The sequence below is a fragment of the Gavia stellata genome, chromosome 4 (assembly GCF_030936135.1).
Source record: "Gavia stellata isolate bGavSte3 chromosome 4, bGavSte3.hap2, whole genome shotgun sequence".
NCBI classification, from domain to species: Eukaryota; Metazoa; Chordata; class Aves; order Gaviiformes; family Gaviidae; genus Gavia; species Gavia stellata.
In genome coordinates, this window is record NC_082597.1 from 53,661,093 (window position 1) to 53,677,970 (window position 16,878).

Sequence of the window (16,878 nt, forward strand, 5' to 3'; positions counted from 1 at the left end):
TATAAACAATCTTGTTATCATCATGCATTTTTATTAATCTTCCATTAATGATGAAGCAGCTCTATCAATATTCACATGATATACCATGGCTATGGATGAAACCCCCTCGTATTTTATTGGTGCCATCTTTACAAGCCTGGTCTATGTATATATACATTGTTACACAATACTTAAGAGGGCCTGTGCCCTCTTTTCTGAGTCATGCAAACATGGGAGATCATGTGAGAAATTATAGTGGACAGGATTTACAAGTGGGTCTGAACATCGGAGAGAAATTTATAAATTACACATTTACTGCATGTAAATGCTTGTTGATTCATTGTAAGTTTCCAGGGGTGGTAGCCAGATCTGAATGGCCTAGTGGCTAATCCTTTGTTGTAATATTAAATAGCATAATTATTCCTAGGAGAACTTTTAATCAAGGTTTTTACTTTTCATTGCATGTTTTGTAGACAAAACATTATTTCATACACAATAAGTTAACTTAGAGACACATAATATGCATGGGTTTCTTTAAAATGCTAGGAAAATTCCCTCTTAATAATCAGCCTTTATCTGTGAATATTACACTACTTAGTATGTAAAAATGTACTTTTCTAATTGTTAGTTGCAGGCATGTCATTGTAAAGGTTTACTGTAGTTCATTGAAAAGGTAAATAGATGATTATATTTTGGAATCTTTGTAACAGTGTCAATGTTGTCTCCCTCCAGATCACAAGCTTTTAATCTTATTTTTAGATACCGTTCTTCGATGATGTAGGAGCAATGACGCTTCAGTATTTTGATTCATTATTTCAAAGGGATAACCTTCAGAAATCACAGTTTTTTAAAGGACTACCAAAGGTTCTGCCAAAACTACCGAAGGTATGTCTGTATGATGTCTTGAAATAGTGAGTTCAAAAATATGTGAACATCTGTTAACATTCTGAGTCTCAGAATGCTTGACTTTATGTAAGCATTGTACCATAATAGACTGCCTTGAGACTGCCAGAATAGAGTAGTAGGAAAGAAGGGGAGATGAGAAAATAATTGGTGTGGAAATACTTCTCAGCTATCAATAATTCTTTAAATGGAAAATGGCAAATTGTGCTATCAGTATGTGTAAGGAACCATCATTTGCATGTCCTTTTGTAAGGGAGTTGTCTTCTCTCCACTTACAAGGCTTTCCCTTTGTTTCCAGATGCTATCATAGCTTTTTGAAGTCATCTTGCCACCTTTTCTCCCCATAAGATTGCTTCAAGTTTTTTCATAGCAAGGCAGTACTTCAATGCTGAATGATGCAAAGCTTCCTTCCCTCAACAGACTAAGTGCTTTCTTGTGCTAGCAGTGCCCAGAAACCTCAAAGGCAAATGTCTGATTTCTTCTGTGTAGCGTTAGACACTATGTCTAGACTGAGTCCTTTTCGTTTTGTGGTATTCTTTAATTTGTATAAGGCATAATGCATATGTGATAGAAAAAATGTATCGGTTTAATACATAATAGAATAGCTGAGCTTCTCAACCATTGCATTAAATTTCTTTCTTTTTAATTGTGTTTTGAACTACACAGTGCAAAATTCAGACTTCATGTTTAATACTCCCTTATTTTTAATTTAGTAATTTTGTCCTTTGATCAGAAACCGTTGATGTTTTGAAAGTGAAAATAGATGGAATGTATTTCACCTAACTTCAGACAGCCACTGACTGACCTAATCGTCTTTAGGGCATTCTTTTTTTTTTCCTGTGTTGAAAGTATATTTTATGAGGGAAGAAACTGTGCCCTTGAACTGTGTATTTCTCTTTATTGACTTGAAAAGCATTTAAGGATATCTAACTCTACAGTAGACATTCACAGTGTAAATACCTATTTCGTCAGCAGAATCCCATTTAGGGAATGTACCTGGAATTTTACAGGGAGGTATAGTGGGATTATGTGTTTGTTCAGTCAGTGATGGGGTACTGAAAAACTGATTATTTTGGTGGGCTGATAGGGTCTTTTTTAAGGGTCTTTTAGGGTCTTTTTTAAGAAAACATATAGAATAAGGTTTTTATAATTCATGTATGTGGCTGAAAGTCCTATTTTCTGTACAGTTAATTGCTTTTTGTTGACCTTCACAGTTGTTATAGTCTCCAGTTACGTTTTGAGTGCAAACAGAAAGAAGTAAGAAAAGTAGCACAGTGTAAATTAGCTAGAGTACACTGTGAAAATAAGAGTTCAAAACTGAAAATTGTCTGTCTGCTTTTTTGTAAATATCAGGTTAATATAAAAGCTGTTGAGCTGGCACAATAGTAACTTACTGCAATGCAGTACAATGTGATGCATGCTTTTTTTTTTTTTTTCTTTTAGCGTGTTATAATTCAGCGAATTTTGCCTTGCTTGACTTCTGAATTTGTGAATCCTGATATGGTACCCTTTGTCTTGCCTAATGTTCTCCTAATTGCTGAGGAATGCACCAAAGAAGAATATATCAGGCTCATTCTGCCTGATCTTGGTCCTGTTTTTAAGCAGCAAGAACCAATCCAGGTATGTTAATATTGTTCAGATTACAATTTTTCTCTTTCGGTGTTTTTCCCTGAAAAATGACTAATTGTTCTGTTTCCCTTTTCCAGCTTCACACAGATTGCCCAACCTGCTCTGTAGTTGTCCAGGCAGTCAGTCTTGATTCATACAAAATAGATTTTTTTTTTTTTCCAGGAAATTCACAAAGCCTCTACCCCTGCTTTTTTAGATGGGTTTTCTGAGGATATATTTGCATTTATAGATGAGATTAGATTAACAAAAAAGGAAACATTTAATTTACCACTCAATTCTTATTTTTGGTTGGTTTTAGAAGGTATATTTGTAAGCATTTTATCACTTTTCTAGCCAATCTGAGCAGGGTTGTACAGTACAGTATTTGCACATATTCTACCAGTAGCTGAACCGATGATTTTAATTTTTTTTTTCCTTTTATCTATATTGCTGACATTGGGGTCATGGGGTGGAAAAGTTGTAACTTCGACACTCTCTTAAAAGTGCTGTTTATTGATGATAATAAAATAGTGTTTATTTGAGGGCTGTGCACAAATTTGTGAAATTTGTTTAATTTTATTTGACAAATGTATTGCATAAGTAAAATATGCTTTTTTATGTTGTTTATGTGCATAAAAGTAGTAAGACATTATCATTACTGTTAAGGAGCAAAACATTTGCATCCTTTTGTCAACACCATGTGCATGATGATTCCTGAGAACTCTGTCTCTAAGTTAGGCATTGTGCCTCCACAGATAAAAGGCAGCTTTGCTTTCCTTCTAGCTTACCTTGTTTTACTGCTGGATGCTATTATTTCTCTGCAGAGCATTTAAGTGGCAACATAAACATAGGAATGAACAAGCAGACCTTTTATTTCTGGGTTTCAGAAAACTGGATCAGAGAACTCTCATTATACTGGGGAGCGGGGGAAGGGGACAATTGTGTAACTGATAATACCTCAGAAAATAAGAACTACTTAATGCTGTTTACTTTTGGTACACTGAGGCTTTATGTTAGCTTTGTTGTTGTCTTGAAAAAAATAAACGTCTAACTGACCGAAAGCCAGTGAACATCTTATTTGTGCTGTTTCATCCTAAAACACAAAACATTGTGTTTTGCTACCTTTAACATCAGATTTGTGAGACAATCCTCACTGCCAGAAGTTTGTCTCAGAGTTATATCTGGAGCATCATGGGGACAAAGGCAGTTTTTTGAGAAATGAGGGAAGCAAAATACAGACTTGGATTCAGCTCATAAAGACCGAGCTTTGCGAAGTTTTTCTGTAACTTTCTAGATCCTATATATTAAATTCTTATGTTGACATTTTTAAATGCACACTAAGTACTAGATGGCTTATTCCACTATTATTCTGTGGTCTTTTTAGTACGGCAAAGTTTGTTTAAGTAATCTAGGACAGGTTTTCAAAATTAATGTATCAGGAATTCAGGAAAAAAATATAAAGGTTCAGAGCGCCAGAGGACAGAATTCCACATCTGGCTGTCTTTGTGCAAGGCAAAAACGTCCAGTTTCTGTGTGTTTGTGGCTCATGGAGAGGGGTGGATGGGGAAGGTGCCAGTGTTTCTTACAAATGCTTTCTCAAGCTGTTTCAGATTTGTATGAGGGGCCTGTTGCTTGGTTTTCATAGGATACTTGAGTTAGGAAGTGAATGTATCATAGGTAAGCTGCTGTAATTCAGTATGAAGAAATTGTTATCCAGTGTTCACAATGTCTTTGTATGAGGGAATTTATAGCATGAAAATGCACTATTTAGTTAAACTACTCATTCATATCATACTCTTGGAGTTAGCATGGATTAACAGGTGTTCTGTAAATTAACATCCTAGCTTGCTCTGACATAGCTTCCCAGAGTAGACAAACCCTTAATTTATATCTAGGGGAATCCACAGAGAGTTAGCATATGATGTGCTGTAAATTCATATTCTAATTCAGTACACCAAAGTGCACCCTGACAAGTACTGCCTTCTGTATTAATGAATGAAGCACATCTTCAGCATTATTGTTCAGAGTGCAACTGCTGCTGCTTGCTAATTAGATGGTGAGTGTGAATCTGTGACTGTAACATCTTAGTTTCTACTTAAATAGATAAGTATCAAATATTACCCTAGAAAGCTAAAAAAAAGGGGTTGATTGGAACAGCATGAACTACATTGTCATTAAAGACAGGTAGAGAGAGGTATCAAAAACAATTCAGCTTTATGTTATCTTAGTTGAAAAGCATTGACAGCCAGTGGAAAACAGCTGAACTGCTTCTGTGAAATCTAAATGACTATATAGTACAATGTTTAACTTAAAAGCAGTCTGTTATATGTTTAAACATCTGGTTCTTACTTTAAAGGAGGTTTTTTTAGTTGTTAAATAACAGGTTTCATTCATGTCATTTTCAAATTTTTTAAAAACAATCAAACGATCCTTCTCCAAAACTATGCATTTAACTAACATAGAAACTGTTATGCCACAGTACTACAGGGTTGCTAGACAAAAGAACAGTGTTATAAGTGCATGTAAGTTTCAAAAAGCCAAGTTTAAGACCAATAAAAATTCTTTATTCAAGAATAATTATAAAATCTAACTTTAAAACTGATCTGGTCCATCTCACCCTAATTCTCCCAAATTTGGGGATATTGCATCAGAATCAATGTTCATGGAATGAATGGGTTTGTGTGTGTATGTGTATAGCTTAGGTAATTATAAATATACAGTAAGAAAACACACATTAGCTGCAGTTTAAAAGAATTTCTTTTTCTTCCCTGTAAAGGAAAGCAAATGAAAGGGGGAAACTTGTAATGTGGTCTTGGTGCACTTGTATTTCTATAGTTTGATGCTTCTGTTTATTTGACATACAAGCACTGATTGCTATGTATTTTTAGACTTAAAAACTGAAATATTTTCCTCCTATGAAATACTTGGCTTTTTGTTATTAATGTGATACCATTCACCACAATTTATCCATCTAGTCTAACCTATTTTCTAAAAGGAGTCTAGATATCAATGGATAGTCAACATCACCTGTAGCTAGTTGTCTCACCTATTTGAGATGAGGCACGAGTCTTATGAGTTACATAGCTCTCTGTATTGGAGACTGAGCCTGGATGAGTAACTTAGAATAGCAGCTAACTTTTAGATGGCTTAGCCTAAGCAAAGTGAATCCCACTACGTAAATGTGCTATTCTAGTGTTGCTTTTTAAGTTAATGCAATATGAATTTTTTTTGTTTGGGATTTTTCATTTTATGATATACAGTTTCCACGTGAAATAGAATAAAGGTATTTTATGTCCATATAGTAGCTGTAATATTTTTTTTCATTGTGTCCCTATTTTGATTCTAGATACAGATGGAATATAGCTTTTATATGTGGAGTTGTGATCAAATGCTTTGAGGACAGCATTTAAGCTACAGTTTTTTGAAAGTTTAGCTTTTTCAATAGTGGTGTGTGTATAAAGATTTTCTGTGGGTGGATTTTAACAAAAAACCATGTTGTAAATAGAAACAAGAACTCCTTCCTTAGCCATTATGATTTCTTATTTCAGAAGGATTTGTCTAGAACATGCATATTTTGTTTGATTTGTCTAGAACATGCATATTTTGTTTGATTTGTATTTGCTGTTTTTAAAATGCAATAATATGTCAAAGTGTTTTTTGTCTTCCATGCCTTCAGGCAAGCAACATGGTAAGTGATCACATTTACTGAGTTACAAGAAAACTTTGGAAGTTTTTGTGATGTGATACAACACGCTTTAAATTGTAAGTATATGTTTCTGGAGTCAAAACTTTTGGCTTCTGAATTGTCCTTCTTTTAATAGATCTTGTTGATCTTCCTGCAAAAAATGGACTTGCTTCTAACCAAAACTCCACCCGATGAAATAAAGAACAGTGTTCTACCAATGGTTTATAGAGCCTTGGAAGCACCTTCAATTCAGATCCAGGTATAGTAATTGTAGCCTTTAGTTAAAACAATTTTTTTCTCTTTTCTTTAAGCTGATGTGACAGCTTTTTGTATACTTATGTGTTTGTTTACTTGAAAAAAAAAATGATAAAGCTGTATAATATTCCTGAATGTTGAGAGAGATAATGTTTTATTAAAGAAAATTTGTTTAAGTAAAATAAAATTTAGTTCCCCTATTTTCCAGGGAGTAACCACTTGATTGTTGTTCTAATGCTCTTATCCTAAATTCTTACTAGCCACCATAGCAAAAAGTAGTATGTGCTTTTATACTACATTGCCTGTGCAGCGGAAACTATGCAGGAATGCATGCTCTTGCTAGTCAATGAGAGGTGGCTTATTCTGAGGTCCTAGTGGTAAGAACATATGTGCTGACAGTTACCTTGGAAGACGTGATTTGCTGTGAAATCATATTAATATACCTTCTGGTGACATCTTTATGTATTCATATTTTAATTTTTCTCTTTATGCTTTCTCCATCTTTCTAAGGTGGTTCTTTTTTTAAAATCATTCTTCTACTGGAATTAAATTCCAGTTACCCAAAGGCATTCAGGAGTGGGAAGGGGAGATAAACAAACAAAATATTTCTTAAAGAAGGATTTGGATAATCAGATGTGACTTTTACCTTTGCAAAGCCTTTGCAATATTATGGAGAAAGGTTTTTGTTTCTGAATACCTGGTGTGAGGTTTTTTCTGCATCAGTAGTTTGGTTACTTAGGTATTTATTTGCAACATATGCTTGATATTGCTGTCTCTTATTTTTTGAGTTTGGGCTGGAATTGGGTATTCTTTTTTCTCTGTTGCTTAAGTATGTTTAATCTTGATACACTCAGCTTTTCATTGTGCTGCTGCAGTGTTGTTGATAGTACTTGTTCAGATTTGCTTAACTTAGGTAGGAAAATGTTACAGTTTGATGTAATAAAAGTTGGGTTTTTTATAAAGCTGTTTTGTGAAAATGCAAGATATTCTTGCTATCCAAATACTTTATTATACATTTATGAATACTCTTTTTGAAATCCATTTTCCAAGGTTCTTATACCTATTATGATGCTTTATTATTCTAGCTATTTTAAAGCGAGTCTGATAGATTAAGGTCAGTTTAGTTGAACATGATATTTCCTTAAGAGGAAAACTTAAGAAGACATTTTAAACTAATTTTGATCTTGAGTAATATTAGTACTAATTTTATAATAAACATGCATGTTTTTTTTAAACTTACGCAGAATTTTTTTTTATAGGAGCTTTGCCTAAACATAATTCCCACATTTGCCAATTTAATAGATTACCCATCAATGAAAAATTCATTAATTCCAAGAATTAAAAATGCATGTTTGCAAACGTCTTCTCTTGCTGTAAGTATCCTAATAATTTTATCTCTCAGTTAACGTTTAATTAGTTCGGCTTTTCTGCTGTTTTGTCTTTAAAGAAAAGCCCATCAATGTGCTCTGATTTCTTTTTGAGTTTTGTTTTTTTTTTTTACTTTTTACAAATACAAAAACACCGTTTATGTTTTTACTCTAACAATTTTTAAAGTTAACAACTTATTATGTTAATAATACTGTAAAAATTGTTGAAGTGTGTTCCACAATAATGTATGTTAACAGTGTTTGTCCTGCAGAAAAGTCAAGGTTTTATGAGCAGTGTTTAACTATATGTATTGTCCTTTCATGACACAAAAGGGTTTTTTGAACTTGTCTTGAATTTTCAGATATGAAGGTTGTAGTTTCAGTAGCACCTGTTTTCTTCTAAGTATAATTTCTGTAAGGGTGGTTTTTTTTTTTTCTTAGGCAAAAATATAGTAAAGAGTTTGTTTAATTCTTACTTTTCACAGGTCCGGGTAAACTCACTAGTGTGCTTAGGCAAGATTTTGGAGTACTTGGATAAATGGTTTGTGCTTGATGATATTTTACCTTTTCTACAACAAATTCCATCCAAGGAACCTGCAGTGCTAATGGGAATTTTAGGTAATTCGTAATTTCAACTTTCTTGTCTTTTGTGCTGCTTTGATGTTGTAAATCTGAAAGCTTTCTGTATTATCATTGATAATGTTTACATAATGTATTGCTAAAATGACTATTAAAAACTTCCTTCCTGTTTCTGGTTCTTAAGTACGCCCCTGTTCAGTTACCTTATGTATTGCTGGTACTTCCAAACACTAGTACATGTATTTGTAGTTGTCAAGGCCCAGTGCAGTTCTGAGTACTCATTGCAGTTCGTGGGCTGTGACACTTTCATGGACTGTATGGACCACACAGCCAGAGAGGCTGTTTTCCTCAGAAGAGTGTATGATCTGTCTTCTTTCAGATGCTGATGGAGGTTTTAAGATGTTACTATTCCCTTCTTTTATCACTCTTGCATGTCAGATGCTAGAAATGATTGTCTACAAATCTACTGCTCTTCACTGCAGGTTTTGTTAGTCTCATTTGTTGGACATTTAAGCAAACATGGCTGCCTTTGGATTGAAATGGAGCATAGCCTGGGTGAGGTTTCACAAAACAGCTAACAAAACTTAATGGATTGTTAGTTCTGGATGGGGAGGCCTCCCTCCCAGTTGTGTTCTCCTAGTGCCTCTCTGGTGCTTGCCTGACTCAGGATGTGTAATTTTAACAACTTGAATGGGCTCAAGGATACCAGATGGCCAGAGTCACTGCCAAGAAAGAGGTGTGACTGTGTGGCCAAGTCTGGAAGACAGTGGCCATTTCTCTTACTGACAGCAAAGTATTAGAGGACCATTTGTAACAAGCTGAGCTGTACTGGCAGCAGCCCTTATTAAACACTGTAGTAATATGTGATGGTAGCATTATTTTGATTTGCTCAGTAGTAATTTAAAGCTGCCTGTTTACCTTACTCCTTGCAGCTCTGACTTGCATTTGCTGTCTGAGAATGAGGGACAGTGTGTCTTTTACTTTAGTTGTATTACTCCTGAGTTCTACTTGGATACAGTGGATATGTGGACCCTAGTTTGGAAACAATGGGCTGAAATCAATTTTATGTACTTGGGCTCTCCTTTTTTCTGGAACCATAATACCTTCCATCTTGTGTGTGATACCTTCTTTCACCAGCTGACAGCTCTGTTCTAATACTAACCATAGAAAGTGAAGAAATCTGCTGCTTCTTTTATGCTAGTATGTTCAGTGTTTGCCACCAGAGGTGAACTATTTAATCAGAGGAATCCGCCTGTCAGAAACACTATAGAACTTGTATGCTTAACACTGGATCCCTCATGCCTGCCAGTATTCTTTTTTCAGTGATTTTAGAATGGATAAGGACTATGCGTGATTTTTGATCCTGTGTGTAACACAGCCCCAAACACTTAGGTAAGAATCTTTGTAAAATGCAATCAGAGAGCAGCGTGGTAGTTACTCCTAGACACTTCAGTATGCCAGGAGAGAACACATCCTTAGTTAACACAGCTTAATTTCTCAGTTCAATTTGTCAGTTTGTGGTAACTCAGTTGCTCATGATCTGTTCAAAGATGCATATTCTCATATAATTGACTAGGACCATACATTGCCTAATATGAGGTTTCATAGCTGCAAAGTATTACTTTGGACCTCCTCTTGTTCTGAACTTTAGCAAAGCCTCTTGCTATAATACGTTTCTGTTGGGGATGAGTACTTAGCTTTTATGATTCTGTTGATCATGTTTGTCCCTGCTTGCACACAGAGCCAATGTATGTTCACATGATCGATACATATAGACAGTGCTACTTTGTTCACATTGTTTACTAAACTTAACAATTTTTGCTATTTTGATGTTGTATGTCAGGTATTTACAAATGTACATTTACTCATAAGAAGTTGGGAATTACCAAAGAACAGCTTGCAGGAAAAGTATTGCCCCATCTGATTCCTCTTAGTATTGAGAACAATCTTAATCTCAATCAGGTAGGAACATGACTGTGTTGCGTGCTTTTACTTGATAAATTGTCAGAGAATAGATTTAAATTGCTGTCAGAGAAAAATTCATACATTACTGTATGTCTATGGCTGTTGTAAAAGCAAACAAACAAAACCAAAAAACCTCCCAGTATTACTGTATTTGCATGTTTAAAGCTTGTTATTTTTCAGTGGATTTAACTGATCTAGTATAAAATTTCAAAATGAATAGTATCACCTTCCAAATATCCTGCAAAAGCAGTTAGCTACTAACATAACTAAAATTTGAATTAAAAGCTAAAGTACAATCTTAATGTTTCTTCCCTTACTCTTTTTTGTAAATGTTGCAGGTAATGTAGAAGTGGAAAATCAATCTGGTAATATTAATCTGTGGGGTTTTTGTCTGGGTTGCCCCACTTTTTTTTTTTGGTGATACATATTTTTCACTGTTTCAGTATGCACTCTGCTTGTAGTTGGGTATCGAGTGGAAGATAGTGAAGGTGGATTATAAATTATTTAAAAATCTGCAGTTTATCTGACATTGTATATTTTAAGTTTTATGAGATAGAACCTTTTAAGTTATACATGTCTGAATTCTATCACTGCAAAATCCAAACTTCTTGTGTATTTCTTTTACAGTTCAATTCTTTTATTTGTGTTATAAAAGATATGCTTAATAGATTGGAGGCAGAGCATAAAACAAAACTTGAGCAACTTCATGTCATGCAAGAGCAACAGAAGTAAGTGTTTATTTATGTGTGTATTAGAGAAGGAACAAGTGAGCAGACATAAATTTTAGTTAATTTTTTAGCAAATATGAGAAAACTATAGCCATAGCAATAAAAAATCTAGGTAATTCTTACTTCAGTAGTTGAGAATTACCTCAAATAAGCACAGATGTCAGCAAAGATTTATTAGTCCTAGAATGATAATAATATTGTGTTGTCAATGGTTTTGTAGACTAAAATCCTTTACTTTATATCCAGTTCAGTCAGTTTATTGTTTTGAGTCAATAATTTTTAATTAATTCATTAAATGTGAAAGTTTATACTGAGCTCCACTAGTACAGTTTATGTCTTTCTTCTATATGCTAAGTTGCTTTTCTGTAGCTGTTGAGAACATAAACCACACTGGAGAAGCATAAACATTGCAGCCTTTCAGAAGGCAGTGATATTTGAAGGTATTTAGAGCTATTTTATGGAGTCTGATACGAGGTGAGATTTCTGAGTCAAATTAACTTAGGCTGCCCAAAGTCAGTGTCACCCCATTCAAAAGGAGGATCTAAAACCATGTGAAGTGATCAACCTTTACAATTTAGAATATTAACATTTTCCAGTCTCCTGCAGGCATTCTATAAAAATGGCAGTGCTCTCATAATGCAATTTTTTTGTATTATTTAAATGCAGAAGAATAATCTGCATTGCTGAATTAGTGTTGTGGATGTGACTGTAAAGTTATCTTTTTGTAATACGTATACTCTGCACTATATAGGTCTTTGGATATAGGTAACCAAATGAGTGTGTCTGAAGAAGCAAGATCTAGTAGTACAAGCAATCAGGTGAGCGACAATATTTTATTGCGTTACTTACGTATAGAAATTTAAAATTACATAGTCAATATTTATGTTACCTTAAATTACAACATTTCAAATAACTAAGTTTTGTTTCTTTGAATTTAAACAGATCGACAAGGTATTTAATACTAGTGGAACTGACCTTCTAATTAGTGGATCTGATAGTAAAGAGAATGAGATGTCATCAAAACAGAAAAAGGTGTGTTTTACTTTGTTTTGGAATCCTGTTACATCCATCTCTCTAATACAAGGATGATACGGTTGTGTAAAAAGAGTATGTGTAATTGTTTATCATACTTAAAGCTTTAAAAGAAAACCTAACTGCCTTTGTATAGCACAGCACCATACATAGTCACATGTGAAGGTCCACTGAAAAATGTTCAAATCATATCCTTGAATTTCTGTGAAAGCCTTTCCTTGAAAATAGCATTGTACAAAGTAGGCAGCAATCAGGATTATAAATTTTTGGTCATTTTCTTTCTCCTTAATTATAAATTTCAATGAAACTGAAACTTCAGCAGTGGATTTGGATAGGAACATCAAAATAGGCAACTTTATGATTAAATTGCAAACAGAGATGAAGATAAAATGTAGAATTTCATGTAGTAGCGGAGACTAACATTGACTGTACAGTTCAAAGTTAAGTAAAAATGTACAGTCAACATGGGGATAAATACAAGAAGCAAAGAAAAAGCATGACATGATATAGAATATTAAACATAAGCATAAAGTATTGTAAAATTCTTTTCATGCTATTATCTGTGTAAATGGTTCCCCAGAATCTATACATTTTCTCATTTCCATGTCTAGTTATCTGAACCCTCTCACTAATTTTAGACTACGGGGGAATGATTTTATGATTTTATCCTTCATCATTAATAAAAGTAGAATTAAAATCCTGAAAAGCCTCTTAAACTATCTTAAAATTCGCTTTCCAACATCATGGTCAGTTGCAGTTCTATATCAAGTGCCAGGTGGTAACCATATAAAAACAAAAACTGTGAAGAATGCTTTTTCTTATGCCCAACATTAAGAAGACAAACCTAAAATGGTTTTGTTGTGATACTTCTTAATTGGAGATCTGCTCGGATTTCTTATTGTGCTACTTTTAATATTGTATTTATTTGCTTTAAGTACTTTTAGCAATATGATAAATATTATAATAGATTTTTTGTACTTACCCACTTTCTCTTTTGTATAAATAATATGCGTTGTTCTACCACATATTGAAATGACAGTGCTATTTATGAAATAAAAATATCAATATAAGAATAACCATTCTGTGCAACTTAGTGTCAGTACTTTCCCTTTTAAAGGCATCACTTACACTTGAAGAGAAACAAAAGTTAGCTAAAGAACAAGAACAGGCACAGAAACTGAAAAGCCAGCAACCTCTTAAGCCACAAGCAACTGCAATAACACCTCCAGTGAAGCAGGTGAGAAAGAACAAACTACTGCACTGTTTCCGTTGGAGCTGTGATACTTTTTCCTTTCAAGTGCTGTATGCATTTAGCATTTTTTGCTCCTGTGAGTCACCTTTGTTTCCACTGGTAGTACAATGGCACAGCTGAGAAAAACTAAAATAAATTTTAATCTGCTTTCCATTTGCATCATTAGCAATATTTCCCACTTTTTAAATTGCAGGAGTTTCCAAATGAATAATAATTATTGGAAGGCCATTGTTCTAGATAAGGAAAAAGCACATATTAAAAAAGGTTTTGCTCTGAAGAGTTTATTAACTAAATATTTAAAGGGCTTGGGGATAGGAATGGGGCATGTAAGCAAATGTCACAGTAGTACTTCGTGTAGTCTTAGTTGTCAAATTAAAGCTGCATAACAATTATTTCTAAGTAGCAAAGAACAAATATAACCCAATTGCTTTTGTATATAATCACATTTCATGCCCAGTTCCATGTAGTAAATTCTAATGTCTGAAAAATGATTGCCACTTCTGCAGGAGCAATAATGAAGACTCTTGATAGAGTGTTTGTACGGGAAAAGCATTTAACTGTGTTTTATGTATTTTGCAGACAAAAGACTTGACAGATACCTTGGTAGATAATATGTCATCTTTGACTAGCCATTCTATCAACAAAGCTAAAGTTGCATCTTCAAACAGCTTCTCTTCTGTCCCTTCTATGGGTGTTGGAATGGGATTTTCATCACCTATTGACAACACAAAGATAAATATAACAAACGGACTAAATACTAATATGGGTTTTCAGACTGCTGGATTCAGTATGGGAGCTGGTCCAAACACTCAGAATTTCTTCAGTGGTCCAAGCGCAACAGCAACAACCAAGATGAACATTGTACCGACTGCCAATATGCCAAATTACAGTCCTATGAATGCTGCCTCTGCAATCTCTCCACTGACACAACAAAACAGACCCCCAGATATGTCTGCTTTAGATAATCTTTTTGGTCCTCAAAAACCCAAAGTTAGTATGAAACAGTTGGCTCAACAGAAATCAAGCCAGTGGGTTAATCAGTTTGTACCCCCGCAAGGGTCCCCGAGTGCAAGCAGTTCAGTCTTGGGACCTCAGATGAACATGATAGGACAGCCTGGCTTTGGTATACAGGGTAATCCTTTCTTTGCTCCTCAGAACTTTACACAACCAGCAAACACAATGACAAACAGCAGCTCAGCTAGTAATGACTTAAAAGATCTTTTTGGGTAAAATGTTTTGTTTTCTTCTTTCAAAGATTGAGGAAATTTGGATCATGGGTAAGCTGATTAACATCTTTTTTTTTATTAGTAAAAGCATGACTTGGGAAAACTTTCAACCCAGCAAAGTAAAGACTTTTGCACTGGAAAAAAGACTTGATTTTGCATTCACCTGGTACTACAATCGAATTGCGTAAGTGCAGAGTCATCTTATGTGCTAAAGATTTCCTGTCTCTTTACCGAACATCAGAGCACTGAAGGTATATTCAATCGAAAAAGAAGCAGCTAAGTATTTCAAAATTATTCAGAAGTGTATTCAATCAACTCCTATGAAATTTCCTAGGGGGTAATAACGCAATCCTGCAGCCCAGTCCTTTCAGTGTCTGCAAAATTCTTACTGATGACTTGTGTTGCCTGAATTTGGCACAAACTGGGAAAAAGTAAATTTTCATGCTGCCTCAAAAAGTTTTGTTGGCCATGTTATGTAGAAAGATCACTAACCAGTATCTGTGTAAGAGGCTAAGAAGAGAAAATATTTTGCATTTCTTCTCTTATAAGATAATTAAAATTGATGTGGTAGTAAACTACAACAAGATTCAGGCATAAGAAGTTGTAAAATTTTGTACAAGTTTGGGACAGAGTAAGAACACTGCTCCAATGGTCATGCTGGTTTACAACCTGTTTTATAATGCTAGATCCTTGCTACCAGCCACATAGCAAAAGCAACATACCACTTAAGCAGGATTTTAAAATACATGTGGTGGCATGATCACATTTATTATATATTCCAGTGTTTTGGCTAATTTGATACTGCTTCTAACTGGTGTGAAAAAAGAATATGAATAGTTATGGAACCTCCTAAAAAGAATGTTCTCTGTAATATTAAGATGCTGACTGCCCCAATTGTGTAACTAAGCAGTTCTGTGTAACTAAACACACACTGTTTAGTTACACAGTACTTTATAGATTTTGGCTCCACTGGGAAGATGGAAAAGGATTGCCTCGTACAAGTTGCACATGGTTGTGTGAAAAAGCAGACTGCCATAAATTGCCTTGACTAGAATAAACTATTTAATTTTAATTTTGTTTTAACTCAAGTCCTTATGAAGGATAGATGAATATGAAGCAAGTTCTCAAATACAGATTTGAACTCTAGAATATATGATAAATACACAGGTATTTCTGATCCTTTTTGTTGTATTACTCCAAATTTAATAAAGTTCTCCAGAAAACCAAACAGTAGTTTCTGCTACTTCCCAGAAGGTGTATGTTCAGCTTGCCCATGATAGAATCTGTGCTCTGTCAGATGCTACTGTTGGGTTTTAACTTTTTCTTCCCTAGGAATTTCAGGAGCTTTCTTACATAATATTTTGAAGACTATAGCTGGCTATTTTGAGAAGGAAAGAACTAGTTACCTTTTTTATGGAAAGCCTACATGCTTTATTTTTCAAAGCCTTTCACTGAAGAAATTGTTCTTTCATTTGCTGCTTAAGAAACCAAAGGGCCTTATGCTGTAAATGTGACTTGTATTTTGTTATATTTCCACAGTTCTAAGCGGTAATAGCATTAAGCATATTTCTTAAAGAATTGTTTATGTACTATAGCTGCTGCCTTAGTCCTATTATTTTAAAATACCTGGGACCAGTGAAATTGTGGTTTAGACAACAGTACCTAACACATTGTGATGCTTACGTGCTGTTAATATTCATGGTAAACATTGTAGGTTATGTTAAGATATCTGTGTAAACTTAAGACAATACTAGAACTGTTAAAGTATTTAAATTCATTTACACTTACTAGTATTCTATACTCTCAATCACACTAATGTCTTCTTTTATGTCAACTTTTGAAAGCTACGTTTTGTTAGGGTAACTTAGGCAAACCTTTGAAGAATTACTTGAATATATATTCCTCTAAATTATTTGGAAAATAAGTTTATATTAAAAATAACATCTACTAGGACTCTACAATGTATTAAATTAATACATCCATGGTAAAGGCAGTCTTAAATATGAGTGTCCTGATCTGGGGTTTCAGTCCCTGATCCCCCTGGACTGGGGGCTTTTCAGAACTGGATTTTAATTTAATGCATTGGAGGGAAAATTAATTGAAAAAAATTGATCAAACTTTATATGCTAGATCACCTAAACTGTGGGTTTGGGGTATGTGCTTTTGGCATGGGCTATCTGAGATAATAATCTAATTTGTAAGAGCAAAGTCAAAAAATCCTACAAGTTCAAATTAAGACAGGCTGTTCTGTGTAGTGGTAATATGATGGAATAAGATCTTTATCTGGCTCAAGTAATAG

The 16,878-nt window shown here is 34.3% G+C and overlaps 1 protein-coding gene across 2 annotated transcripts in view; it reads left to right on the forward strand.

Moving 5' to 3' along the window:
• Nucleotides 1-16,437, forward strand: part of SCYL2 (SCY1 like pseudokinase 2) — a 31,693-nt gene extending 15,256 nt beyond the window's left edge. Inside the window, exons 7-18 of one of the 2 annotated variants that reach the window (XM_059816494.1) lie at nt 739-864; nt 2,326-2,502; nt 6,167-6,178; nt 6,312-6,434; nt 7,690-7,803; nt 8,283-8,415; nt 10,220-10,338; nt 10,969-11,069; nt 11,821-11,887; nt 12,012-12,101; nt 13,219-13,338; nt 13,933-16,437. In XM_059816494.1, coding sequence (XP_059672477.1) covers nt 739-864; nt 2,326-2,502; nt 6,167-6,178; nt 6,312-6,434; nt 7,690-7,803; nt 8,283-8,415; nt 10,220-10,338; nt 10,969-11,069; nt 11,821-11,887; nt 12,012-12,101; nt 13,219-13,338; nt 13,933-14,583 — 1,833 coding nt within the window. In that variant the 3' untranslated portion in view covers nt 14,584-16,437. The remainder of the gene's footprint in view (nt 1-738; nt 865-2,325; nt 2,503-6,166; nt 6,179-6,311; nt 6,435-7,689; nt 7,804-8,282; nt 8,416-10,219; nt 10,339-10,968; nt 11,070-11,820; nt 11,888-12,011; nt 12,102-13,218; nt 13,339-13,932) is intronic. The other variant, XM_059816493.1, reaches the window with a different exon arrangement.
• Nucleotides 16,438-16,878: the final 441 nt, after the last annotated feature.